Genomic DNA, 26,063 nt, shown 5'->3' with positions numbered 1-26,063 from the left:
ACTCCAAATACTAGGACAAGGAGTAATGGATTCAAAATATAGGAAAAGATATTCCACCTAAACAATACAAAGAATTGCCTGATGGTCTGCACTGTTCAGCAGTGAAGGCTGCCTCGAAGTATGGTAGAGTCTCCTTTGAAGGCTTTTAGCAGTGGCAAAGCCACCAGAGGACGGGGGGTGCGCGACGCACCGGGCGCACCATTTCTCGTCACGAGGGGGGCGGAAAAATCCCCCTCCCCTGCGCCCCCCGTGGCGGCCCCCCGCGGTGCACCACCCCACTTACTTTTAGGAATGGAGCAGGCCGGAAGCCTGCCTGCGTTGCCTGGCCTGGTGGGAACTACATTTCCCAGGGGCTCCTGGGAAATGTAGTTCCCACCAGGTCCAGGCAACGCAGGCAGGCTTCCAGCCTTCTTTTCTGGCCTGCTCCTTTCCTAAAAGTAAGTGGGGTGTGGGGGGGGGGTGCGCAGGGGGGGTGCCGTGGGTGTGTGTGCAAAAGCCAGAGTGTGCACCAGGCACACTCTGGTCTAGCGACGCCTCTGGCTTTTAGACAGAGGCTGGATGGCCATCTGTCAGGAGTGCTTAGATTATTTGTTCCTGCATGGCAGGAGGTTGGATTGGATGGCCCTTGTGGCCTCTTCCAACTCTATGATTCTGTACTGTCCTAATTAAGGAAACCCTTAGTTTACCTTCTACTCATGTTCATTGGGAGCATGCCTCATATGATGGAGGAGGAATTAGTTAGAAGCAAATCTTTGAGGGATGGGGTATTTTCCCACCCTACCAAATTTGGGTTTGGGGCATGGGTCTGGGAACATGTGATGTAAGAAATGTTGTAGATCTCCACCTTAGACTCTGAAGAGCTGCTGTCAACCTGAGTGGATGGTAATGCAAAGCTCGTTTAGGTCTGGTGAGTAGCTGTCTTGAAGGATCTCCAGTGCTGTTTTGAGTTGAACAAACATATGAAGCTGCCTTATACTTGGTCCATCAAGGCCTGTATTGTATACTCAGACTGGCAGCTGCTCTCCAGGTCTCCATCTGAGATCTTTCACATAATCTACTACCTGGCTCTTTTAGCTGGAGATACTGGGAATTGAACAGGGGACTTTGTGCAAGCAAAGCAGAGGTTCTTCCTGAGTACCTTCCCTGTTCTAAATGGCGGAAAAGTAGATGATAAAGGAAAGAAAGGATTTTATGGAAACACAAAGGGCTGTCCGGGGTAGAGCCAGCTGAGGTGTCACCTTTTCTCAGTGACTGGTTCTGGAAGGAGGTTGACTTTTTACTCTTTGGGGTCAACTTGGACAGTGCTTTTAGACCTGTGGCAGCAGTTAAAATGACCATCATCTTGTGCGGCCTGAAGGGCTTGTGCGCTCACACGAAATTTTGTTGCGAGTCCTCAGAAACAGGAATGATCGACTGTTGGCAATCCAAAACTGGTAGATGTTATCCAGTGTTAGATTAAACACAACAACAGTAATGTGTGGGGCCTGAAATGTACTTAGAAATCATTCTGTTGGCCTCCTTCTCCTGTGTCTTGGACTCTATGAAATCATACCCCATTGGAGCCCTTCCTCTACCTGACCCCATCCTCCCTAGACTCCACCTTCAAAATCTCCTGGTATTTCCCAGCTCACAGCTGGCAACCCCATCTGGTAGGGATCCTGTGGACCAGAACCAGTCCCCTTCCTTTCCAATCTGTTCTAGATCACTGCAGGATGGCTTGCCAGAGAATAGGAAGAAAGCCCTTTAAAGAGAGGGGCATGGGAAGAGGGCAACCTGTCATATGCTATTTTGAGCTTAGCTCACAGTGGTTTTGGGGGAGCTTTCAGCTGCAACCACCCAGCCATTCCTCTTTTCAGCTGGAGGAAATAAGATTTCTATTCTTGTTGGGATCCAGATGACTAGGGTCCTGATGACATCATCATCCTGATGACAACTGTACACTCCCCTGTTCTCTGTAGGGGAGAACTTCCTGCTGTCCATGCGGGGAAAATGCCCATGTTGGAAAAAGAGACCTAACCCAAATGTAGACTGTGAATCCATGGTCTTAAGTTTCTTTAAAAGGTAGGTTAAAGAGAAGTGTTTGGTAGGGTTCCAAGTTGGAACATTCCTACAGATTTCGAGATTGGAGTCTGAGGAGGGCAGGATTTGGGGAGGGTCATCCAAAGGGTATAATGCCATGGAGTCTATTGTCCAAAGTTGCCATTTTCTCCAAGGGGTTGCCAAATCTCCCTTTGGCACCGGTGAGGGATGGGGGCTAGTGGTCCCAGATCCAGGTTGGAAAATTCCAGGACACCTGGGGATGGGACCTGGGGAGGACAGAGACCTCAGTGAGGGGGAAATGCTATAGATTCCACTCTCCAAAGGTTCTATTTTCTCCAGGGGAGCTGACTTCTGTAGTCTGGAGATAAGCTTTAGTTCCAGGGAATCCCCAGGTCCTACCTGGAGGCTATCATCCATAGGAACAGATTTCTGTTGTCTGGAGATCAGTTTTAATTTCTCAAGGCCCTACCTGGAAGTTGGCAACCCAAAATGGGACAGCCCATTTTTAAGAGCAGTTCCACACTTCCTGGATATCCGCAGTATGAGAAACTCAGAAGTACGCAGGGGCCATTTGTCAGAGGTGCCCTAATGACGTTAATGAGGATCAAATTATTTTAGTATTTTTCATCAATGTGGTGAATCACAAGGTGACCTAAATCAAGCAAACAAACAAACAAAAAAAGTCCAATCCCTGCTCCAAGATTATGATCTAGATTTTCGGCAGTGAGAAACGCAGCAGAGGAAGGGAGCAGCCAGGCTGAATATGTGAAAATACAATTACGGCTAATAGCATCCTTACCAGTCCTTTGTACATGTGTGAGTCTGTATGACGGAGCGTTCACAGCAATTTGCAAACACTATCGTGTGCACCATCTCGACAAGGCTTTAGTTAACGAGCTATCCTGCTCTAGGACAGGACAGGCTAGGCTACATAATTGGGTTCCTTTGCCAATCCTGTCCGTGACCAGCTAGGAAAATAGCCCCATCTGTGTTCAGGGTGAGTAGAGATTCTTTAGAGTTAACTTGCTTGTGGTCATGTGACATTCTTTCCAGAAGGATAGCCAAAGCTCTAGCTTGAGCATACTTGAGAAAACTGAAGCATAACTGTCAGGACAAGTCTTGGAAGACTGGAGTTAAGCCCAATACAGAGGTGATTTTTTTGAAAAACAACACCACCCCCTCTATGCTTCAAATTCACTTATATTGCTACCCACCGTAAGCCTCCATGGTAGGCAAAGATTTATGCTTTTTCTCTATAATCAGGCTACCTATTGGACAATGGGCATAGCTTAATGCCCTTTAAAAACATCCGATCAACAAAAGATCTAATGGAAATTGTACTTTTCATATTATTTGTTAGAAACAATGGCAAGAAATGTACAAAGTAGCCTTGTAATATGCATATAGAGAACCTGTCTAGGTATTATTATTGCAACTTTTGTGTTGGCAGAAGAAGTGTAGAACTTGACAGATTTCACCTTTTTGGGAATTTTCTGTAGAAAATAATAATAGTGGCTGGAAAACAGTTGATTCACTCATGGCTTTACAGAATATCTTCCGTATAACTCTATGGGCTCTAAGGCCCCTTCCGCACGTGCAGAATCATGTACTTTCAATCCACTTTCAGTGCATTTTGCAGCTGGATTTTACTGTGTGAAGCAGCAAAATCTACTTGCAAACAGTTGTGAAAGTGGATTGAAAGGGTATTATTCTACAGCATGGTGTAGTGGTTAAGTGCAGGTGCACTCTAATCTGGGGAACTGGGGTTGATTCCCCACTCTGCCACTTGAGCTGTGGAGGTTTATCTGGTGAACCAGATTAGCTTGTGCACTCCCAACACATGCCAGCTGGGTGACCTTGGGCTAGTCACAGTTCTTCGGAGTTCTCTCAGCCCCACCTACCTCACGGGGTGTTTGTTGTGAGGGGGGAAGGGAATGGAGACTGTAAGCTTTGAGTCTCCTTATAGGAGAGAAAGGGGGGATATAAATCCAAACTCTTCTTCTTCTCCATGTGTGGAAGGGGCCTAAAGATTTTATGGCTGGAATCAACTGGCTGTTGTGGGTTTTCTAGGCTGTGTGACCATGGTAGTTTTTGCTGTTAACAAGATAAACTGTGACATACATCTGAAGATGCTAGCTGTCGATGCGAGCCGAACGTTATGAACAAGAACTGCGAGACCAAGGCCTCACAGCCCAGAAAAACCACAAAAGCCAGTCTATGGGCTTTCTTTCATATTTAAAATAGTAATTAATTAAGTTTGTTCTCTGTTCTTATTCTTTGCTTAAAGATGCCATCCTTAGAATTGGCTAAGAACAGCCACAGCAGTAGGGAAGGTATTACCAAAAGGGAGTTGCATAACTTTTGGAATCCCAATAAGATCACTTGAAAATTTCCACAAAATGGCTATTCCAGAATGATTCTCAGGATCTCAATTCTCTTTCTTTATGTGTCAGAATTCCCGGATTTATATGGGGAAACTTACCTCTGGAATATGTTTGTGGAAGTCCAGCTTTAAGGCGATTGGCAGGTGGATTCAGAAACGATTTGAAAACCATTTGAGATACATTTCACCTCCTGGGATACTCTAGGGGTGATAACTGAATTTACCGGTTTATTGGTTTGGTTGGAAAATTCAGGTTTTTTCAATAGCTTCTCTGTACTTGGAATGAAACTGTTCTCCTTTTCCCAGACTGTATTATTGACATTTGATTGTCTGCTGTAACATCAGTTGCATTAAATGGTGTAAGGGAAACAAATGAAAGTGGAAAATTTGCCCCCCAAAATAAGTGGCACAAAAGAACATTTATACAAAAAATAAAAAGGAACAAAACACTACATATATCAATGTCCCTAGTATGCATGGACTTTTTTAGTTTAGTAATCTGTGAACAAATAGACCCTGAAACAATTGCCATGTTGTCCCAACCTGTTTACCAGATTCAAAAGAATAATGATTGGACCCCAGCAACAATCCCCTTTTCAAGATTTCCTCAATGCTCGGAATGAAAACACTTTAATCTCTTTGGTTCCTTCAGAGAATTGTATTCTATCTCTACCCCAAGGAAGAGTTTCATTACAATTAAAATGTCACTATGAAAGTACATTAGGAGAAAGGGGTGTACATTTTCTGGTATGGATTTAATCGGTATAATTTTTCCTTCCTTCTGAGAAAGACAGAATGTACTTTGTAATCTATAATTCTGCTATGATTGTTTCAAATTGGCTGCTTTTATTCTATTTATATCATCTGTATTGTTGACTTGCCAGGGTGAACTTATAAATAAGTATGAATAAATAAAGTCCTACTGCCCTGCCAGACCAGTGGTGGTTTGGCCTGCCAAAAAGAAAACAGAGGCAATGTCTGCTTTTTAAAGTTAACGGTGACATCGAATTGCCTCCCTCTTTATCTCACTCCATAACACAGCTGGCATTTGGGCATGGGGAGGGGATGTTGAGCTAGATGGTGGGAATGTTGAGCTAGATGGAGGGAATGTTGAGCTAGATGGTGGGAATGTTGAGCTAGATGGAGGGAATGTTGAGCTAGATGGTGGGAATGTTGAGCTATATAGAGGGAATGTTGAGCTAGATGGAGGGAATGTTGAGACCTCCTCCGACTCCCCTTTTCCTCCCCTTGCTGTCCCTCAATGAACTGTGTCCCCTCTTGTTTCCAGAAGGCAGGGAGTGTGTAAACTGTGGCGCTACCTCAACCCCACTATGGAGGAGAGATGGCACGGGGCATTATCTCTGTAACGCCTGTGGACTGTATCATAAAATGAACGGGCAGAACCGGCCTCTGATAAAGCCCAAGAGAAGGCTGGTAAGTGGCTTGAATCTCAAAACTGCACTAACTTCTTTATTTTCTTTTTCTTTCTCCCTCCCTGTCATGTTGTGTTTTTGAATTTCCTCAGCCCAAGATGGAAAACTTTCTGGAGGGAGTGGGACTGGGCCCTCCTGCCAAAAGTCTTGCCTATCTGTACAGAAGAGGTTTTTTGAGAGAGCTTCTCCCCCCTTTTTCACTATGCCTGCCAAGTTATGTACCATTTCTATGTCTCTATTATATGTAATAATAATTTCTTTTTTTTAAAAAAATCAAGTAAAGAATGATGACTTTATTTGAGAGGGTTTTGAAGGGTGGTATGGGAGCTGGGCGGAGCATGTGGCAGGCATGAAAAATATATTTTGTCTTGAACACTGAAGAAGGGTGTCTTGAAACTCATTTTTTTAAACCAAACAAAATTTGAAACTGTCGTGGGACTAAACGGAGCCTCTCTTTCCATCTGATGGGTTTCTGGGGTCATGATGTGGAACCTTTGGAATGTCATTCACAGTTCTTGTTTGCTTTGTGTTTTGTCTTTGCTGAGCTCTAAAACGTAGGAAGAAAAATGCAGGGTTACTTTGTGCGATGATTGTCTTGATGCATCTGAACCCTTTTCTCCCCCCCCCCCAAAGTACTGGAAAATATATTTGTTTGGGATGTGTCCTTTTGTGCTTCGAAGTGAGCTGTGTTGCAGTTACATTTTGCATGCAGGAAATCCTGGAGTCAGCCCTTCAAATTTCCAGTGGCCAGAATAGCTGTGGAAAAATCTGGTGCCAGTTGGCATTAACAAAAGCAAAACTAGATGCAACTTTGGAGATCTGGGGTTAGATCTCCTTTCTCCTGAAAGTAGCAGTTACCAAGATCCCCAATATTAATCAGGACAATAAGGTGGTTAGGTTGACTCTTCTTTTTGGTCAGAATTGGTTCCCTTAGGTTAGAGGTGTAGAAGGGGGAAAAGCGCTCAGTGCACTGGTGCGTCCTCTGCCCTGCCCTGCCCCGGAATGCCCCACCATGCCCCCGGAATGCCCTCACCACACCTCACAGAGGTGTGTGCCAGGTGCGTTGCGCACCCCCAGGTCCCCTTAAATCTACGCCTCTGCCTTAGGTGCTTTTTGTTCCAGTAGGGAGAAGGGTTTTTTGTCCCCTGGAGTAAATTTCTTCATGGGAATGACCCATCTTGGGAGAAATTGGGGAAAAGTTAGTGTCTCATGGTTAATGTCTCAAGGAGCAGCACTGGCGTAGTGGCTAAGAGCAGTGGCTGAGAGCAGGAGCATTCTGATCTGGAGGAACCGGGTTTGATTCCCAGCTCTGCCGCTTGAGCTGTGGAGGCTTATCTGGGGAATTCAGATTAACCTGTGCACTCCCACACACGCCAGCTGGGTGACCTTGGGCTAGTCACAGTTCTTCTGAGCTCTCTCAGCCCCACCTACTTCACAGGGTGTTTGTTGTGAGGGGGGGGGGAAGGGCAAGGAGATTGTAAACCCCTTTGAGTCTCCTACAGGAGAGAAAGGGGGATATAAATCCAAACTCCTCCTCCTCCTCTTCCTCCTCTTCCTCCTCCTCCTCCTCCTCCTCCTCCTCCTCCTCCACCACCACCACCACCAGTACTACTACTACTACTACTACTACTACTACTACTACTACTACTACTACTACTACTACTACAGTGGTTAAGAGCGGTGGATTCTAATTTGGAGAACCAGGTTTCATTCCCCACTCCTCCACATGAGCGGCAGACTCTTGTCTGGTGAACAGGATTTGTTTCCACACTCCTACACATGAAGCCATCTTGGTGACCTTAGGCTAGTCACAGTTCTTCACAACTCTCTCAGTTTTATCTACTTCACAAGGTGTCTGTTGTATGTTGAGAAAGGGAAAGGGGTTTGTTAGCTGCCTTTCTTTGAAGGACAGAAAGACATGGTATAAATCCAAACTCTTCTTCTCCCTCCCTTTCCCAGTGGCATGATCCTGATCTTATTTTCTCTCCCCCCACCCCCAACCCTGTAAACTGACAGGCAATCTAATTGTAGATAATTTAGTTTGGTCCTAGGTCTGAATCAGTGTGAGACAGCTGGGTTTATGTGGAGGATAGAGTATCATCAAGTCGCAGCCAACTTATGGCAAACTATTAGCAATGGTGTATCTTGGGGGGATGACGACATTTGACCCAGGTGCCCTCTCTCCAACATTTGCCCTATAACACTTGCTAAGTTGGGAGTTTTCCATTTATTTACTTAAGTTTAACTGACCTGGATTGCCCAGACTAGCCCAATCTCATTAGATTTTGGTAGCTAAGCAGGGTTGATTGTGGTTAACACTTCATTGGAAGTCCACCAACCAAGCCCAGGGTCATTATGCAGAGGCAAGCAATGGCCAACCACCTCTGCTTGTCTCTTGCCTTAAAACCCCTATATGGTCCCATACATCGACTGTGACGTCACTGCCCTTTATGTGCACACAACTGCAGCTTAAAAAAAAGGTAAAGTTTCCCCTTCAGTCCTTCAGTTTGACCCTGGGGTACCCCTGCAAGCAGTGATTTCATGGGCAAGCAGTTTTTGTGGAGTAGTTTGCCATTGCTTTCCCCAGCTATTCTTTATCCCTTAGCTATGAGCTAGGTACTCATTTACCGACCAAGGAATGGATGGACGGCTGAGTTGACCATGAGCCAGCTGCCAGGATATCTGACCCACAGGGGGCTCGAACACCTGACCGTGTGAGTGGCAGTGCAAGCACTTAACCACTATGCCACGTGGTTCCTTAGCTACAGCTAATGGACACTAAATATGCCTAATCTTCTTTTAAAGCCTTCTCTGCCAGTGGCTGTAGTCTGGTGGCAGCGAACTCCATATGCTGCCCATCCAGTTGCCAGGGATGCTTAAGGCTGTTGGGAGATCATTTATGGGCTTTTTAAATACATGGAGAGATAAGAGGAGGCAAGTTAACAAGTTAACATAAGCAGGCAACATTCTACTCAGTGGGATGGTCCTGACTTACAGAAAAGGGCAACAGCGTGAATCTGAATGTTCGTACGCTACATACAAAAGCTCTTGCGTCTTGGTATTTCTTTTACCTGTAATTTAGGAAGAAGAAGACCAGACAACAAAGGTAGGGGGTTCAGGTAGCAGGGTTGGATGGGACCTCTCAGTATTCTCATTTCCTCCTCAGCTTCTCTGTGGAAGGACTAAACTCCTTCCTTTGTGGCAGGAGCTGCCGGTTAGCTGTACTCTTAGCTTCCTTAGGCTCCACCCCTCGGCCAACAAAGCTCCACCCCCTGCTCGACGAGGCACCACCCAACAGACTCCGTCCCTTGATGGACTCCCTTAAGTCTCAAAGTCTGAAGTGCAGGGGTTCTGATAACTCTAGTAGCAGCACCCAAGGTAGATCCAGAGTTAGGATTGCCAGCTCTAGGTTGGGAAATATCTGAAGATTTGGGGGCGGAGATTGAGGAGGGCATGGTTTAGGGAGAGGAGAAACATTCATTGTGATATAAAGCCATAAGAGTCCACCTTCCAAAGCAGCCATTTCTCCAAATGAAGAAGAAGAAGAAGAGTTTGGATTTATATCCCCCCTTTCTCCCCTGTAGGAGACTCAAAGGGGCTTCCAATCTCCTTGCCCTTCCCCCCTCACAACAAACACCCTGTGAGGTAGGTGGGGCTGAGAGAGCTCCGAGAAGCTGTGACTAACCCAAGGTCACCCAGCTGGCGTGTGTGGGAGTGTACAGGCTAATCTGAATTCCCCAGATAAGCCTCCACAGCTCAAGCGGCAGAGCGGGGAATCAAACCCGGTTCCTCCAGATCAGAGTGCACCTGCTCTTAGCCTCCTACGCCACTGCTGCTCCGTTGCTAGAGATCAGTTGTAATAGCAGGAGATCTCCAAATTACAACATTGTTGTGTCCATATTGGGAGGTATGTTAGGTTGAGAGAGTGAGTGAATGATGAGCCCAAGGTTATTCTGTGAGCTTTCATGGTAGAACGGGGATTCAAACATGGGTGTCCTAGATCCTACTCTGACATGCTAACTGCTATACCTCACCAGCTCTAGGCTCGCTACCATCTAGAAAGTCGACAAAAAGTCAAAACCTACTGGTGCTGAATTGTAAGTGTGGGCATCAAGTGTGCTCAAACCGTCCCAAGATGTATTACAATGAGATGGCAAGGACATCTCACGTTAACTTGGTACACTGCAACAGATATGTAGCTCAATCCTGAAAAGTAGCCCCAGGTCTGCACATATTGGCAATACTGGTTGGTAAATCGAGTCCCATTGATTTTCATGTTAGGCAGGTGCTTAGCCCTCTCCGATTAAAATCTGTGGCAGTTAGACTTCCACATCTATTGATGTGGGTCAGAAGCATTATGCACGGATTCTTCCCTCAAGCCTCTTCACGCCACAGTGGGATCTCCTTGCACCGTTCTGTTTACATGTGATAAAGATTGCCACTGACTGCTGTGCAGCTGGCCTGCCCACACTTCCGGGTCACTCCTAATTGGTTGCATGATTGCTGACTTCTTTAAAAAAGTCCCTTTAATTTTTCCTATTGATATTATTCATGTTGATATTGCGATGGCTCATTATTATTAATTTCTGGGGTTTCTTGGAAAAGCTTGCCATCGTTCCCTGGAAATGCTTGTGAGGAGTGATTGGGGGAGGCCAGAAGGAACAGAAACCCCAGGGAAAACATTGGGCTTTGCCCGCTTTCGGGAACCACGGGGCTTCTGCGAGCCTTGGCACCGTAAGCGTGAGCATGTCTTCAATCAAAACCAGTGCGTAATCGGCCCCTGTTTCTGTCCAGTTGTGAGAGTACTGAAGCTATGTTTGTCCTACTGGTGCAGAATTCAATGTCCTGAGACCCCGCGATCTTGTTTCAACAACGAGCAAGATTCTAGACCTTAAGATGAATTTAAAGGGTGTGCAATACCTCATGAAATCTCAAAAAACCAAAATGCAGGGAAAACCAGGAAGAATTTCTAGTGGTCAAGGAAAAAAATTTGTTCTTCCTTCCACAGAGCAGAGACAGAGTAAATTAAAAAATAATAATTTGCAAACTGGCATCATGTAGTCAGGTGGCAGAATTTAGTTTTCCTTGCTGAGTAATTTAACGCAACTCTCTGACGACTTAGCATAGGATGTTTTTCATGAATGAGGCACAGGTGATGATGTCATGCTGGCAACGTGTCTTCTGATCTTTTGTCAAGTGGTTGAGGGACCAGTCCCAGAAGCCACTGGGAGACAATTATATCTGACAGTTAGACCGGCACGGAGGCCCAAAGCTGGGATGATTTTCCATTGCAAAAAAAGTTTGGGGAATTCAGTGGTGTGGCTCAGCAGAAAGGTGGCTGATAGCCAAAAGAGGTCTGAAAAGGTCAATGCAGCGTTATTTTTTAACCCATGTATTGTGGCCAATGGACAACAAGCAGTCCTAGCAGAAATGCCCTAGTGATGTCCCATGAAACGTGTGCTAAAGTCAACCAATCAACTGGTAGCAGGCAAGTAGTGGACGTAGTGGCTAAGAGCAGGTGTACTCTGATCTGGAGGAACCGGGTTTGATTCCTAGCTCTGCCGCTTGAGTTGTGGAGGCTTATCTGGGGAATTCAGATTAGCCTGTACACTCCCACACATGCCAGCTGGGTGACCTTGGGCTAGTCACAGCTTCTCGGAGCTCTCTCAGCCCCACCTACCTCATAGGGTGTTTGTTGTGAGGGGGGAGGGGCAAGGAGATTGTCAGCCCCTTTGAGTCTCCTGCCGGAGAGAAAGGGGGGGATATAAATCCAAACTCTTCTTCTTCTTCTCTTCTTCAATCAGTCAACCTTTATTACAGTCTTAAACCAGTGTATGCTAGATAAGATACAATGAAAAGGATGAAATACATTAAAACTATAAATACACATCTAGAAGAATCTACTGGCAGAAGATTGGGAACACAAAACAGGTATGGGAACATAAAGGGGATGGGATAAGAGTGTAAATATTAAAAGAAAACAAGGCATAAGTGAAAAATAAAGTTGGCAGATAAAAAAAACTGTAGCTATTAGATCACAGTCCACTCTAGCAAAATGACCTTAGTATTCATTAAGTTTTATAGCAAGGACCATCCTGCGACATACTTCAAGTGTTTCTGTATGAAACCTGGCAACACTGTATGGCAGTGGTGGCGAACCTTTGGCACTCCAGATGTTCTGGACTACAATTCCCATCAGCCCCTGCCAGCATGGCCAATTGACCATGCTGGCAGGGGCTGATGGGAACTGTAGTTCATAACATCTGGAGTGCCAAAGGTTCGCCACCACAGCTGTATGGTATATCAGGATTGGTATCTTTAAGCAGCAGGGAAATAAAAAAATTGTTCTGTGCGACCTGGAAATCTATTCAGCAGTGGCCAAAAAATAAATAAATTAGTATGTATATTTTTATGGTATTGACATTTTGAGGGGATTTCCCAGCAGCCGTATGATACAAAAGTTCTCAAGGTAACATCTGGGGATTCTGCAGGTTAGCCACAGTTTATGAACAAACTGTCGCTTGTTCTGTACCGTTGGTAGATTAACCAGGGTTTGTGTGCAGCAAATGTGGATTTTTACCATGGTCTCAGGTGGGTGGTTACATTGGTCTGCAGTAGAGGTGCAAGATTCGAGTCCAGTTTCACCGTAAAGAGCAATAATATTTCTAGGGTATAAGCTCCGGAGAGTCAAAGTTCCCCGTATCAGATTTTATCATGACTCCTGAATGGAGGCTACGTGTTCGTAGGCTGAACCTCAGTCACGGAGCCTGGAGTTAACACGCAAGAAGTTCCACACTCAGTTCCCCAGGATTGCTGGTATACAAGAATAAAAGATCTTAAGAAAGAGGACCAGGGAAGTCCTCTGCAAACTAGGTGAAAAGGCATTGCAGAATGGATTTTGGTCCAATTTTGGGGAACAATACGGACAGTGTTGTATAGTGGTCTTAGGGTTGGCTTATGATGGAGAGTTTGGGGTCAAAATCTCCACTGATATGAAGCTGAAAGGTGATCTTGGGCAGTCAACTCATAGGCCCCTTCCGCACACGCAAAATAATGCGTTTTCAAACCACTTTCACAACTGTTTGCAAGTGGATTTTGCTATTCTGCCCAGCTTCAAAGAGCACTGAAAGCAGTTTGAAAGTGCATTATTCTGCATGTGCGGAATGAGCCCTAGTGTCATTGTGAGGAAGAAAGATGGAAGTAAAAACGGTATAAACATTTTTGTGGGTAGAACCGGCATGGGGCTTATGTTTTTTGATGATGCTCTGCGGCACTTCTAAACATTTCTTTGCTGCCAGTTTGTATATAAACTCACCAGAAAATGAAGGCATGGGGTGTTCCCTAAAGCCCCCAGAGGCATGTGTAGTGTTTGACAATGACCTTTTCTCTGCAAACTTCAGCCAAGTTGGAGGATTGTTTATTAATTTGTTAGGTTTTTTTATTTATTAAATTTATATCTTATCCCATCCCCGTAGGGCTCAGGGCAGGTCACAATACAAAAATACCGTGTTTCCCCGAATATAAGACAGTGTCTTATATTAATTTTTGCTCCCAAAGATGTGCTATGTCTTATTTTTAGGGGATGTCTTATTTTTCCTGTGTTCTGTTCGTCGGGCATGCTTCCAAACAAAAACTTTGCTATGTCTTACTTTCGGGGGATGCCTTATATTTTGCACTTCAGCAAAACCTCTACTATGTCTTATTTTTCGGGGGTGTCTTATATTAGGGGAAACAGGGTATATCGAATTAAACCATTAAAATAGCAGTACAAATATTAAAAGCAGTAAAACTGATTACCCGACCATCACTGAAGTCATGTTGGATCATACAGTCTTCGTGTTGTGTTTGCTTGGGGTGTCCCAAATAATGCAGGCAATGAACATACACACCACAAGGTGTATTTGGCTAGGTTTAGGAATGGAACTGAAACCAGGTTGCCAACCTTTGGGTGTCACCTGGAGATCTCACTTTCACAATTGTTCTCCAAGACAAATGCCACTGGAGAAAATGGCTGCTATCAAGGATGGACTCTATGGCAGTATATCCTGTGGAAGTCCCTCCCATCTCCAAAACCCCACCTTCCCCAGGCTCTAACCTAGGCTGACCAGATGTCCCGCTTTTGGCGAGACAGTCCTGCCTTCAAACAATTTGTCCCGTGTCCCGCAGGTTATTTCTATTGTCCCGATTTTTGGGAGGCTGCTGCACTGCCTTCTGGGGCGCAAGGCAGTGCGGCAGCCTCCTGCGCATGCGGCTGCAGGAGCACTGCCTTCTGGGGCGCTGCCGTTTCCCGCCCTGTCACAGGGTGGGGAACGGCAGCGCCCCAGAAGGCAGTGCGCTCCTGCGGCTGCGCGCACGCACGCGGCTGCCTAGCCCCATCCTGGTTCACAAAGGTGACCATCTGGTCACCTTACTCTAACCCCCAGATCTCTAGGTATTTCCCAATCCGGAGCAGGCTACCCTAAAATATAAAACTGATATCCTCAGCATGAAGAACTTCAGTGCAGTATTTCCAAGATTTCTGATGTCCTTTTCCTTGGAATAGTTGATACAAATTCAAGCAGTCGTACACAGAAAGGATGGCGTGTTTTTATGAGAGGGGAAGGGGGGGAAAGGATGCCTGTACGATTCATGGTTTTGCCAGAAGTGCATATCGTATTCCATTTGATATGAAAAAACAGTCTGGGAATATAAAAAGATCCCCTCTTTTTTTGGGGGGGTGGTGGTGGTGGTGGTGGTGGTGGTGGTTGTTTTCCATTTTTTGGCTCTTGGAGGAAAAAACCCACTAGGAGCTTCTAGGTTACCCAAGATTGCTAACTTTTGAAAACAATTCCAGCACAACAGTTTAATTGTTTGTTACCTTATGTTATGGAATATGCTTTCTTTCTGTTTCCCCCGTATTCTGAGAAACAGATTAAAATGATTTTTCCATGTATCGGCTTTATAAATTGCCAGGCAGAGGGAAATGTTTTCAGAATTTAGACAGACAAGACCTCCTTGCCTGTCTCCGTTGGATAGCACACGTACACAGCTGTTCTCCGGCACCTTCTATGATGACCTAGAGCAGTGATGGTGAACCTTTTCGAGACTGAGTGCCCAAACTGCAACCCAAAACCCACTTGTTTATCGCAAAGTGCCAACACGGCAATTTAACCTGAATACTGAGGTTTTAGTTTAGAAAAAACGGTTGGCTCTGAGGCACGCGTTACTCGGGAGTAAGCTTAGTGAAGCAACAGTGCAATGCTTCAAATGGGTGAATTGCGATCCTATGAGGGTTTACTCAGAAGCAAGCCCCGTTGCCAGCAACTGAGCTTACTCCCAGGTAAAGGATCATGCCCAGTCCAGCCTAGATGTGTGTATGGGGTGATTTTCCACCCCCTCCCACATGATGAACTCTGTGCGCGAGTGCCCATAGAGAGGGCTCTGAGTGCCACCTCTGGCACCCGTGCCATAGGTTCGCCACCACTGACCTAGAGAGACAGTGAAAACAAGTAGGGCAAGTAGGGTTGCCAGTCCACCTTTCAAAACAGCCCTTTTCTTCAGAGGAACTGATATCTGCCGTGTTGAGATCAGTTGTAATAGCGGGAGATCTCCAACCACCACCTGGAGGCTAGCATCCATAGGGCAAACTAGATGTCACAAAATGGCCGCCGCTTTAAGCAGCCGCCTCACTGAAGTTTCCATGTGGCAGCTAAAAACCAGTATCCTTATCGTAAAGAACACCAGTGTAGTATTCCCAAGGTTTTTGATGTCCTTTTACTTGGAACAATCAACACAAGTGAAAGCACTGTGGCTTGTGCTTTAGCTGCTTTTACAAAGATATCCCAGAGTTTCTTCTTTTCCAGTGAGCCTTCTTTGCCTAGAAGACTACACCACTATGCTGGTTACAGTCAGAGGTGGGATCCAACCAGTTCTCACCACTTCTCTAGAAGTGGTTACTAATTTTTTCTGAGTGCCGAGAAGAGGTTACTAAAGCAACCTCCCTGCCCAATAGGGACAGGAGGTGCGGGTGTGCGGTGGCGCCACTGTTTGAATCCCACCACCATCGGAACCTGTTATTAAAATTTTTGGATCCCACCACTGGTTACAGTGAATTGATGATTCAAACATCTGTGCTGCTCTTTCAAAAAAGAGGAGCTGAAATTGTGCCTTCCTCTTTTACCCCTTTTTCAATGAGAACAGTACATAGTATAAGTTAAAACACACAAACATACTACAATTACTACTACTCCTCAGAAGAAGAAGAAGAAGAAGAAGAAGAAAGTGCTGTCAAGTTGCTTATAGCAACTAATGGTGACCCCTCAAGGGGTTTTCAAGGCAAGAGAAGTTCAGAGGTGATTTGTCACTGCCTTCCACTGCATAGTAACTTTGGCCTTCCTTGGTGGTCTTCATCCAAGAATGGCTTCCACTCTGACACGCTCAGGCAAGTCTGGGCTATTCTGGGTGCTGAAAGTGATGGATGTGTGGTGGGGCTTTCTGAGATGTTCATTTCTGATTGTCTGAGGGTGTTGATTGTGCTGGAGAGACCAGGAGAATTGATTTTTTTTTAATGAAGGAGAAAACATCCTCGTCTCTGTGTAGCTTCGATTGCAGGTCAGAACTCACACGACCAAATATCCTCCTGTTTGCAAAAGAACACATAGGCTCCATCCCATAAAATAGCTTAAAACTCATAAAACAGCAAAAAACCATAATACATAATAAAAGGCGTCCGACCCCAATTAAAAACCTACCCCCATGGGGGGGGGGATGGCAGGACCCCTCAATATGAGGGGACCCTGATGTAACTGCCCTAGGGGCAGGGCAGTAAGGGGGCACCATGTCAGCAGCTGGACACTCCAAAGGCCCGGTGGAACAACACAGTCTTACAGGCCCTGCGGAACTCACCCAGGTCCCGCAGGGCCCGGACAGCTGGAGGAAGGGTGTTCCACCAGGCCAGGGCCAGTGCCGTAAAGGTCCTGGCCCGCGTGGAGGCCAGCCGCATCATAGAGGGGCCGGGGGCCACCAGTAAGTTGGCCTCTGCAGAGCGCAGAGGCCGAGTTGGGCCATATGGGGTGATGCGGTCCCGAAGGTACGAGGGTCCCAGGCCGCGCAAAGCCTTAAAGGTCAAAACCCACACCTTGAAGATGATTCGGAATTCAACCGGGAGCCAATTATAGCAAGTCCTATCGTCTACGGCCAACAGAAACAACTACTTCTCCTCTAATTGACTGCCTGTCAAATACTTAATACTTTCAAATACTTAATTTTGTTTCTAGAAATCAAAAAGAAGGATACTTTCCTTAAACAAGGAACTTTACCATATTTCTAAAACATGTTTTTAAAACAGCCCAAGGGGAAGAATCATCCCGTTTTCTACCTTTGCTAACCAGCCACATAGGAAACAACAGGACTTTATGATTTTTGGACCTAATGGAATTTCTAACGGAAAAGCAGACCCAATTAGTAACCCCCTCTCGGCACACACAAATAATTAGGAACCCACTCTCGGGAACTGGTGAGAACCTGCTGAATCCCACCTCTGGCCTGAGACCAATATCTCCCCCTGATGTAGGGTTGTCAGGTTTACCCTGACCACCAGCAGCATGGGATGTAGGGTAGAACTGCCTGATCCAGGTTGGGAAACTCCTGTGGATTTGGGGATGGGGTATTGGGAAGACAGGAACCTCAGTGGGGTACAACAGCATAGACCCCACCTTCCAAAGCATCCATGTTCTCCTGGGCAATGGATCTCTATAGTCTGGAAATGACCTGTAATTCTGGGGGATCTCCAGATCCCACCTGGAGGCTGGCATTCCTGCCCTGATGTTACCTCCCAGTAGTCAGATGTTGACTGTCTCTGAATAGGTTCAGCCTTCCAATATGGGTACAGCACCATATTGACCACCCTTCTTTTAAGGGTTACTGTGTAAGTTTTCCCAGATTAATGAAAATGCAGTGAAAATATGGAATGTTCTTGGCTGGGGCCAATTTGGAAAAAGAACGCAATTACTATTCCCACGGTGCTAGAACCTCAAGCTATCCAGTTGAATTATGGGAGTGGGGGGGAGACATAAAAGGAGGGCCTTCTTTGCAAGACCCATAATTAGCCGATGGAATTCTTAACAAGTTGTTTTTTGATGGATGTTGTCTTAGATGGGTAGATGAGCTGCGTCAGACAAATCTATGGGGAATATGTCCATCATCACAAAACAGAGTCTCCATGCTTGTTTGGTTTATTAATGCGCTTTATATTCCACTTTCTTCCCAGTGTACAGAAGGGGATCTTTGAACTCTGTGCCTTGTTTGTTGGCTTCCTAGAAGCACCTGGATGGTTTCTGGTCTCATCCAGTGGGGCTCCTGTTTGTCAATGCAATGTTGGGCATATAGGGCTAGGCTATCAGGAGTTCTCTCTCTGACGAAAGATTTGCAAGAGTTTAGGCCTGCTTCGAAGCTGCATCCTTTAACCTGAATAGGCTGCCCCTTGGCCCAGAGATGTTGGAGTTTTAGCAAAATTATTTATCAGCAAGTGATAAGTCTGCTCATGTTCAGAAGCATCCTTCTTTGTTGCCTCATGCAGTGGATAGGCCTTGGCCCTGAGAATAGTCTTTACAGGTCAGCTTGGCTCAAAAGAAACTCTTGACTCAAGTCAGAGGGTGTGATCCAGACTATCCCTCCCTGTTGCTGCTGCTGCTGCTGTGGTTGTAGATCCCCTTCATGTGATTTCCCAGGGTTTCCTAGTCCCCTGGACTGAAGATCAGTAGGCACTGGCAGCAATAAGAACAGAAGGGCAGGAAAGATCCATTCCAATGATGGAGAATCTAGTCTGGATCCAACCCAGAGAGTATGCATTATGCATTCTTGGATTCTCTGAATCCAACCTAGAGAGTATGAGTTATGTATTATTGGATTCTCTGGATCCAACCTAGAGAGTATGAGTTATATATTCTTGGATTCTCTGGATCCAACCTAGAGAGTATGAGTTATGTATTCTTGGATTCTCTGGATCTAACCTAGAGAGTATGAGTTATGTATTCTTGGATTCTCTGGATCCAACCTAGAGAGTATGAGTTATGTATTCTTGGATTCTCTGGATCCAACCTAGAGAGTATGAGTTATGTATTCTTGGATTCTCTGGATCCAACCTAGAGAGTATGAGTTATGTATTCTTGGATTCTCTGGATCCAACCTAGAAAGTATGAGTTATGTATTCTTGGATTCTCTGGATCCAACCTAGAGAGTATGAGTTATGTATTCTTGGATTCTCTGGATCCAACCTAGAGAGTATGAGTTATGTATTCTTGGATTCTCTGGATCCAACCTAGAGAGTATGTGTTATGTATTCTTGGATTCTCTGGATCCAACCTAGAGAGTATGAGTTATGTATTCTTGGATTCTCTGGATCCAACCTAGGGAGTATGAGTTATGTATTCTTGGATTCTCTGGATCCAACCTAGAGAGTATGAGTTATGTATTCTTGGATTCTCTGGATCCAACCTAGAGAGTATGAGTTATGTATTCTTGGATTCTCTGGATCCAACCTGGAGAGTATGTGTTATGTATTCTTGGATTCTCTGTTATCTGTAGTTTTATCAGGGTGTTCCTGCTTAATGAGGACTTTTTATAAGACGTGTGGAAGGGAGCACTGGGAGGGGCTGTAGTGAAGTATCTGCTTGACATTGGTTGGTTCAGCCCCTGGCATCTCCAGTTAAAGGATTGGGCAGTAGGCGATATGAAACACTGAGATCTTGGAGAGCCTGAGATATCGGAGAGTCTCTGCCAGCCTGAGTAGACAATACTATGTGGTCTTTGTGATGTGGTTCCATTTTCTCTCTCTTTTTCTTCCTCTCTAGTCTGCTGCAAGGAGAGCAGGGACATCATGCGCAAACTGCCAGACCACCACCACCACCCTGTGGAGGAGGAACGCCAACGGGGATCCAGTGTGCAATGCCTGCGGGCTGTATTACAAGCTCCACAATGTAAGTGAATGCGGGGATTGAGGTGTGTGGGTCACTTTGCTACATGTCCTTTGTCACTTTGCTACATGTCTTTTGCACAATTCTTTTCTTGGTGGTTGCTTGTTTTTCGTGCCATGTGTCCGAATAAGCGAGCTGCCCTCTGCAACTCCCACTCAAGTGTCCATCCAAAACTGGTTGGGGTTCAATGACCTTCCCCTCCTGATAAACTCTCCTCCCCCTCGCCCCTGCCAACTCAGATGTGAATCATATAAAGGCTTTTGTGAGTCCCAAAAGCCTAAGCCTGGAGCTGAAAAGATGGTTTCCCTGGCCCTGGCCCTGTTCTTCTGATTGGACGAAAAAGATCTCCCGTGATTTGTCCTTTTTAAAAATTATTTGGGGTATGAAAAGTTTCACAGAACCGGGATAGAAACAAAAGCACTCTTTATAAAGTTCAACCCTTTGGATCTGTGCCAGTGCTCTCTCACTTGGGAACGTCGTTGCTCACCTCCAGGGAAGGCCTGGGATTCTCCCGGAATCGCAGGTGAAGTCCTAACTACAGAGAACAAGGAAATGGCTGCTTTGGAGGGGCGACTCTACAGTATAACATTCAGAGCGCCCTTCCTTCTCCAAACTCCACCTGCCTGGCTCCACCCCCCAAATCTCTAGTAATTTCCTGTGCTTATGCTTTGGTAGGAGTAGCATATACACTTCACCACCAAGTACTTGAAATCCCTTTAATTGCAGATTCCAATTAAATCACGTTTGGAAGCTTCTCCGCACAAAGTGGATGCTCTATTGCTCAGCCAAGGCCTCATCTTTGTACCCTGTTGAATCCAGGAGCTATTTCTTCTTCATCCTTCTTTCTTCCTATTTTTGTGCTGCCGGCAGGTGCGAGCTAGGGCATGGCCAGACAGACCAGAGTCCAGGCAGGCAGCAAGTGAGGCGAAGTCAAGATAGTCTGGAGTTGGGGCAAGCAGTAAGCAAAGACGTGGTCAAGGCAGTCCAGAGTCAAGACACAGGCAGGAGATCAGGCAGGCTGAGAGATGGAGGTCAGAAGAAGACTAGGCACATGGAGCTTATCAGGAAGTACACTCATCGCACCCAAGCAGAGCCAGACCCAAGTGTTTATATAAGAGATTTTGGTTGATGGTTGATGCAAGGACTCAGTCCTTCTCAGCTGCAGGTGCCTCCATTTTGCAGAGCCTTCTGCGATGTGAGCACTTCTCCTTTTACTCTGCAACTGTAGCCTTTGTTTCCTTTGTGCAGCTGGGATGTTTCTTGGCTCTTCTGAGATGCCTGATGGCTCTCCCAGCTGCACGGCGTCAGGCTCTGCCTTAGCTTGCAGAGAAGGGCTTGGAGCTGGCTCTGCTGTCTGCATTTCCTCGCGAGGAGCCAGCTCTGGCTCCACAGTGTCTCAGGCTGTGTATCAGAGTTCTCAGTGTCCACCACCTGGCTCACGACAGTTTTATATGTTTCCTCCTTTTCTCTTTCTAAAAGAATTTTAAACAAGAAAAGGCTGGCATGGTCAGTCTTGAGACCCACAACTAGTCAATTGCTGTTTGCAACTGATGTGAACTTTCAGCAGTTTAACAGTCTTGTCTAGTCCGCGTTGAGAAAGGAAGGTGTTTTGTAAACCACAGTCTTGTGTTTTTCGCTGTGAATAAAGAAACCAGCCACCACCACCTGCAGATCACACAGTCTTTGGTTAGCGTGCGCGAGGGCACTGCTCATTTCCTCGACAAACCTGTTTCCCATGTCCCCATTTAGCATAACAACACTGGACTGAAGGAACGCTTTTAGAGGAATTTCAGAAAAGACAGGTAGCAGTTATAAAAAGAGACCAGTTATAAAAGTGGGAGAACTCCAGACCCCACCTGGTTGGGAACTCTTTCCAGCCTCGGTAACTGCGTATGGCTTGCTAAAGCTAGGATCCTGCTGTTATTTTTGCAAAATTTACTGTGTCGTATTAATCTTGATCAGGGGTCCCCAAACTACGGCCCGGGGGCCAAATGTGGCCCCCTGAAGGCATTTATCCGGCCCGCCAGGCATGGCAGCGATGGCTCCATTCATGTGCAGTGGGGGCTCGAGGAAGAGGAGGAACTGGCCCCAATGGCTGTTGATTGCAGTTACATGATGACACCCCCAAATCTCCATGAATTTTCTGACCCAGAGTTGGAAACCTTACATGTGGCAATGCCTGCTCCGCCCTTCCCTCTCAGCTACTCCATGTGTTGCTCTCAGGCTTTCTGTTCCGCCTCACTCCCATTGGCATCAGCCAGGCTGGCGAATCACTCACTGGCTGCTAGGGAGGAAAGAACCCAGGAAGATACCTGATCCTGGGTTAGATGGAATGCTTCATTGGGAAAGTTCTGCTGGTTTTTTTACAGGGGAAGGTATTCCACAGCCTCCCCAACAATATTTGGAGCCCACCCTGTACTTGACATACTTTGGTCTCTGTTCTAAAAATAGACCATGACAGAAAGGTTGAAAGGTGAAATCAAACATTTTACAATCATTTGTGCCTAGGAATTTGTTCATAGTTTTTTTTAGTCCGGCCCTCCAACAGTCTGAGGGACAGTGAACTGGCCCCCTGTTTAAAAAGTTTGGGGACCCCTGATCTTGATGCTTAGCTTTGGTTCTGTTTTTTGGACTTTGGGTTCGTCTTACAACCCAACCATTTCATTGTTTATTGAATGTCCCATCTTGTTGATGGTCTTGACTCACAATGGCTCTTTCCGCACAATTCTTCTAAAACGTTTGTTTGGATTTATATCCCCCCTTTCTCCCCTGCAGGAGACTCAAAGGAGCTTACGATCTCCTTGCCCTTCTTCCCTCACAACAAACACCCTGTGAGGTGGGTGGGGCTGAGAGAGCTCCGAAAAGCTGGGACTAGCCCAAGGTCACCCAGCTGGTGTGTGTGGGAATGCACAAGCTAATCTGAATTCCCCAGATAAGCCTCCACAGCTCAAGCGGCAGAGCGGGGAATCAAACCCGGTTCCTCCAGATTAGAACGCACCTGCTCTTAGCCACTACGCCACTGCTGCTCCTTTCAATGCAAAACGTTTTTCGATGTAAAACGTTTTCAATCTCCCGCTTTTGTCCGCACTCTGGAAACAATTTAGGGTTGCCATTACATGGTTTCCCCCTTTTTCCCGTCTGAGTTTGTTGATGAATTGATGCTTCGCTGCTTCACAGTTTCCTGCTGCGAGTCTCTGTGCCTTGTATAATCTCGATGCGTTGAAAATCACCCCCCAAATATAAAAAAAAATTAAAGGAGTGTTCTAATAAACAGGCAAGGGGGAATGGAGAGTGAGCTCACAAAATGGCGCGGAGGAGGGAGTTCCGGGACGGTAGAGATAATCGCAGAACGTTTTAAAGAGATACATACAGCAAGTGACAACATTTTGAAAGCATTGCAGCCCCAATGATTATTTTAAAAGGGGATTCATTTGATATGTTTTGAGGCTGGAAATAAAACATTTGGGGGGTTAAAAACAATGCAGAACTCCATGGAGCGCTTTTAAAATTGTTAAAGGCTTTCATGGCTGGAATCAATTGGCTGTTGTGGATTTTCTGGACTATATGGCTGTGGTCTGGTAGTTTTAGCTCCCAGTGTTTTGCCTGCATCTATGGCTGGCATCTTCAGAGGTGGACAAAACATATCCAACTGCCTAAAATTGAGAGGAACACTTCTTACTGTGACATGATTCTGAAGAAGCCAGTCATACAGCAGGTGTAACGTTAGGAGCTAAAACTACCAGACCACAGCCACGCAGCCTGGAAAACCCACAACAGCCAGTTGCATTTAAAACTATTTTTTTGAGAATTTTGCAACTGCCTCTGAAAGAATTGACGACATGCTAGGCTCCTGCAATAGCAGAGCTGTGAATCACCACTGTCGACCATATAGGGTTTGGTGGGCCGATGGTATAAGACAGCTTCAGGTGTTCGTAGACAGTTTGAACCAGTTCTATCATCGGATCCAGGGGGTGGGGCTATGACACAGGCGAGACGGGAATGGAGACGAAACAGCACCACAAAAGGTTAATTGATGTTTGTTTAGATTAACAGACCCCTGACTATGAAGAAGGAAGGCATCCAGACCCGAAACCGGAAGATGTCTAGCAAGTCGAAGAAGTGCAAAAAAATCCACGACAGCTTAGACGACTTCCCCAAGAGCAGCTCCTTCAACCCTGCCGCCCTCTCGAGACACATGTCGTCCATCAGCCACATTTCGCCATTCAGCCACTCCGGGCACATGCTCTCCACGCCGACTCCGATGCACCCGACTTCCAGCCTGTCTTTCGGGCCTCACCACCCATCCAGTATGGTCACCGCCATGGGATAGAGTGCCGTGGGAAGCTTGTGCGTGCGCGAGAAAGACTTCCCTGCCGAATGCTTTTCAGTTCTCAAAATGAGAGGGACGTTGATATCCTTGCATTGTCGCAGGCGAGAGCTTCTCCATCCCAAGCCCCGAACTGCACATGGAAAAGAAAAGAAGATTAGGAAAAAAAAAAAGAAACAGCCCTGGTTGAAGTTACAGAACCTTACATCACTGTGGGGGGTGGAAATGGGACGGTTGTTGGTTGCTTTTTAAAGATAATGTGTGTTATTTCCACCACCGCCATCCTGATCCCATTTGTGAATAAACCATTTTGACACACGCTCGCTCTTGAACTGGGTTTCTAGTGCTGTGAAGAAGAAGACATGCCTACGATGACTTTCTCTCCCGTCCTTATCTCCTTCTGTCCCAGACGAGCGGATCGATGCTGAATACTGTATAACTTATATTGTAAGAAAATGCTGTACATTTTTTTTTTGGAAGAAGACTTTTGCGTCCGGTTAGCTGTAAAGAAATCGCTTGGAGTTAATGCCCGAGGCACACAATAAAGAACCAGGAGGGTCGTCGAATGGTACCGATCGAGCAGAACGAGGTCAAAACAGACAAATGGACTGACTGCCAGCTATGGGGCTTTTTTTTTTGTTCTTTCTCTCTCTCTCTCTCTCTCTATGGGGCTTTCCGCACTGACAGAGTTGTACTGGTTTCTATCTAGGTTCACCTCAGTGTATCCGCACTGCAACTGAGCTCAACGTTGTTTTGTCTCAGTTCCCCCCCCCCCCCAGAACTGCAACATCCCTGTCGCAGTTATGAACTGCACCTTTCTGCCGGAACAAGGTCGATACCACTTCGAAGCTTCGAAGTGCGGACGCATCGAAACGACACCTCATCCGTTCAACCAATCAGGAGCCGCTTTTGTGGCATGCGCAGAACGGGAGAGTCGTAAACTGTAAACTGTAAAAACAGGGGAAAAAAGAACGCTCCCATTTCCCGTGGTAACGCAAGCTCCAATCACAATCGAGGAGCGAAACAGGCACCAAGATGATCCCGCCCACTTAGCTCGGTTCCAGGGGGCCAAGTAAGTTGCTGTGTGGACAGCCTGGAATCGCCCCCCACTGAAGGGAACCGAGTCGACCTTAGCTCCCTTCTGTAGTGCGGAAAGCCCCTCTGTTTCCTCACTCACTGGCTCAAGTTGATGCATTAAAAATAAATTAATCCAAGGTGTAACCAAATCATCCATTCTAGGCTGACGGGCCTCTGAACCACCGGGGAAGGAGGATGGTGTGAATAGATCCAGCTTGTTGCCGCGGCGAGTGTTCCAGGCCTACACGCATTGTGAACAAGTTCCTGTAATTGTTGTTTGTATGTATAATTCAAAGCACCAAAATAAGACGAGATGTAGATTTATTTCATCCTATGGTACAGATTGAATGGTTGTACAAATTTTACTTACTGCTAGTGTTAAAAATTGCGCTTTTTGGTTTCGTTTTCATATTTTTTTTCTCCTCTCTCTCTCTCTCGCTTTCTCTTTTTTTTGGAGAATAAACTAGATTAAATTCTGTTGATCTGATACCAGCCTGCTGCTTTCAGTGTGGTGGGAAATTGGGTTGTGCACCTGGTCAAAGTCTGGGTCCTATTGCAACGGCCCTTTACGCACAAATGTCCTAAAACGTTTCATCTCCCCTTTTGAACACCCCCCTTGAAACTATTTCTGGCCACCGTTAAGTGGTCCCCCCCCTTTTTGGAGGTTTGGTATTGAATCGATGCTTCAGTGCTTCGTTCTATAATCCTCGTATACTCGATGCTTTAAAGACTCCTCCCCCCCCAATAACAAATCAAACAGAGAAATGCTGCAGATAAACAGGCAAAGGGGGACAGAGTGAGCTCAGGAAATGGCACCGTGAAGGAAGTTCAGGGAAGCAGAAAAGCGTGGG

The 26,063-nt window shown here is 46.0% G+C and overlaps 1 protein-coding gene across 9 annotated transcripts in view; it reads left to right on the top strand.

The window, feature by feature from the left end:
• GATA3 (GATA binding protein 3) overlaps window positions 1-24,877 on the top strand; it is a 71,897-nt gene extending 47,020 nt beyond the window's left edge. For 5 of the 9 annotated variants that reach the window (XM_048500950.1, XM_048500952.1, XM_048500951.1 and 2 more), the window contains exons 4-6: window positions 5,712-5,857; window positions 19,686-19,811; window positions 23,854-24,877. In XM_048500950.1, coding sequence (XP_048356907.1) covers window positions 5,712-5,857; window positions 19,686-19,811; window positions 23,854-24,138 — 557 coding nt within the window. In that variant the 3' untranslated portion in view covers window positions 24,139-24,877. Of the gene's footprint in view, window positions 1-5,711; window positions 5,858-5,948; window positions 6,071-19,685; window positions 19,812-23,853 lie in introns of all 9 variants that reach the window. The other 4 variants (XM_048500956.1, XM_048500954.1, XM_048500957.1 and 1 more) reach the window with 3 other exon arrangements.
• The last annotated feature ends 1,186 nt before the right edge of the window (window positions 24,878-26,063 follow it).

This window comes from Sphaerodactylus townsendi, linkage group LG06, assembly GCF_021028975.2.
Source record: "Sphaerodactylus townsendi isolate TG3544 linkage group LG06, MPM_Stown_v2.3, whole genome shotgun sequence".
Classification (NCBI taxonomy): Eukaryota; Metazoa; Chordata; class Lepidosauria; order Squamata; family Sphaerodactylidae; genus Sphaerodactylus; species Sphaerodactylus townsendi.
Note: the sequence above shows the minus strand (reverse complement) of the source record. Positions and strands in the feature narration are given on the sequence as shown.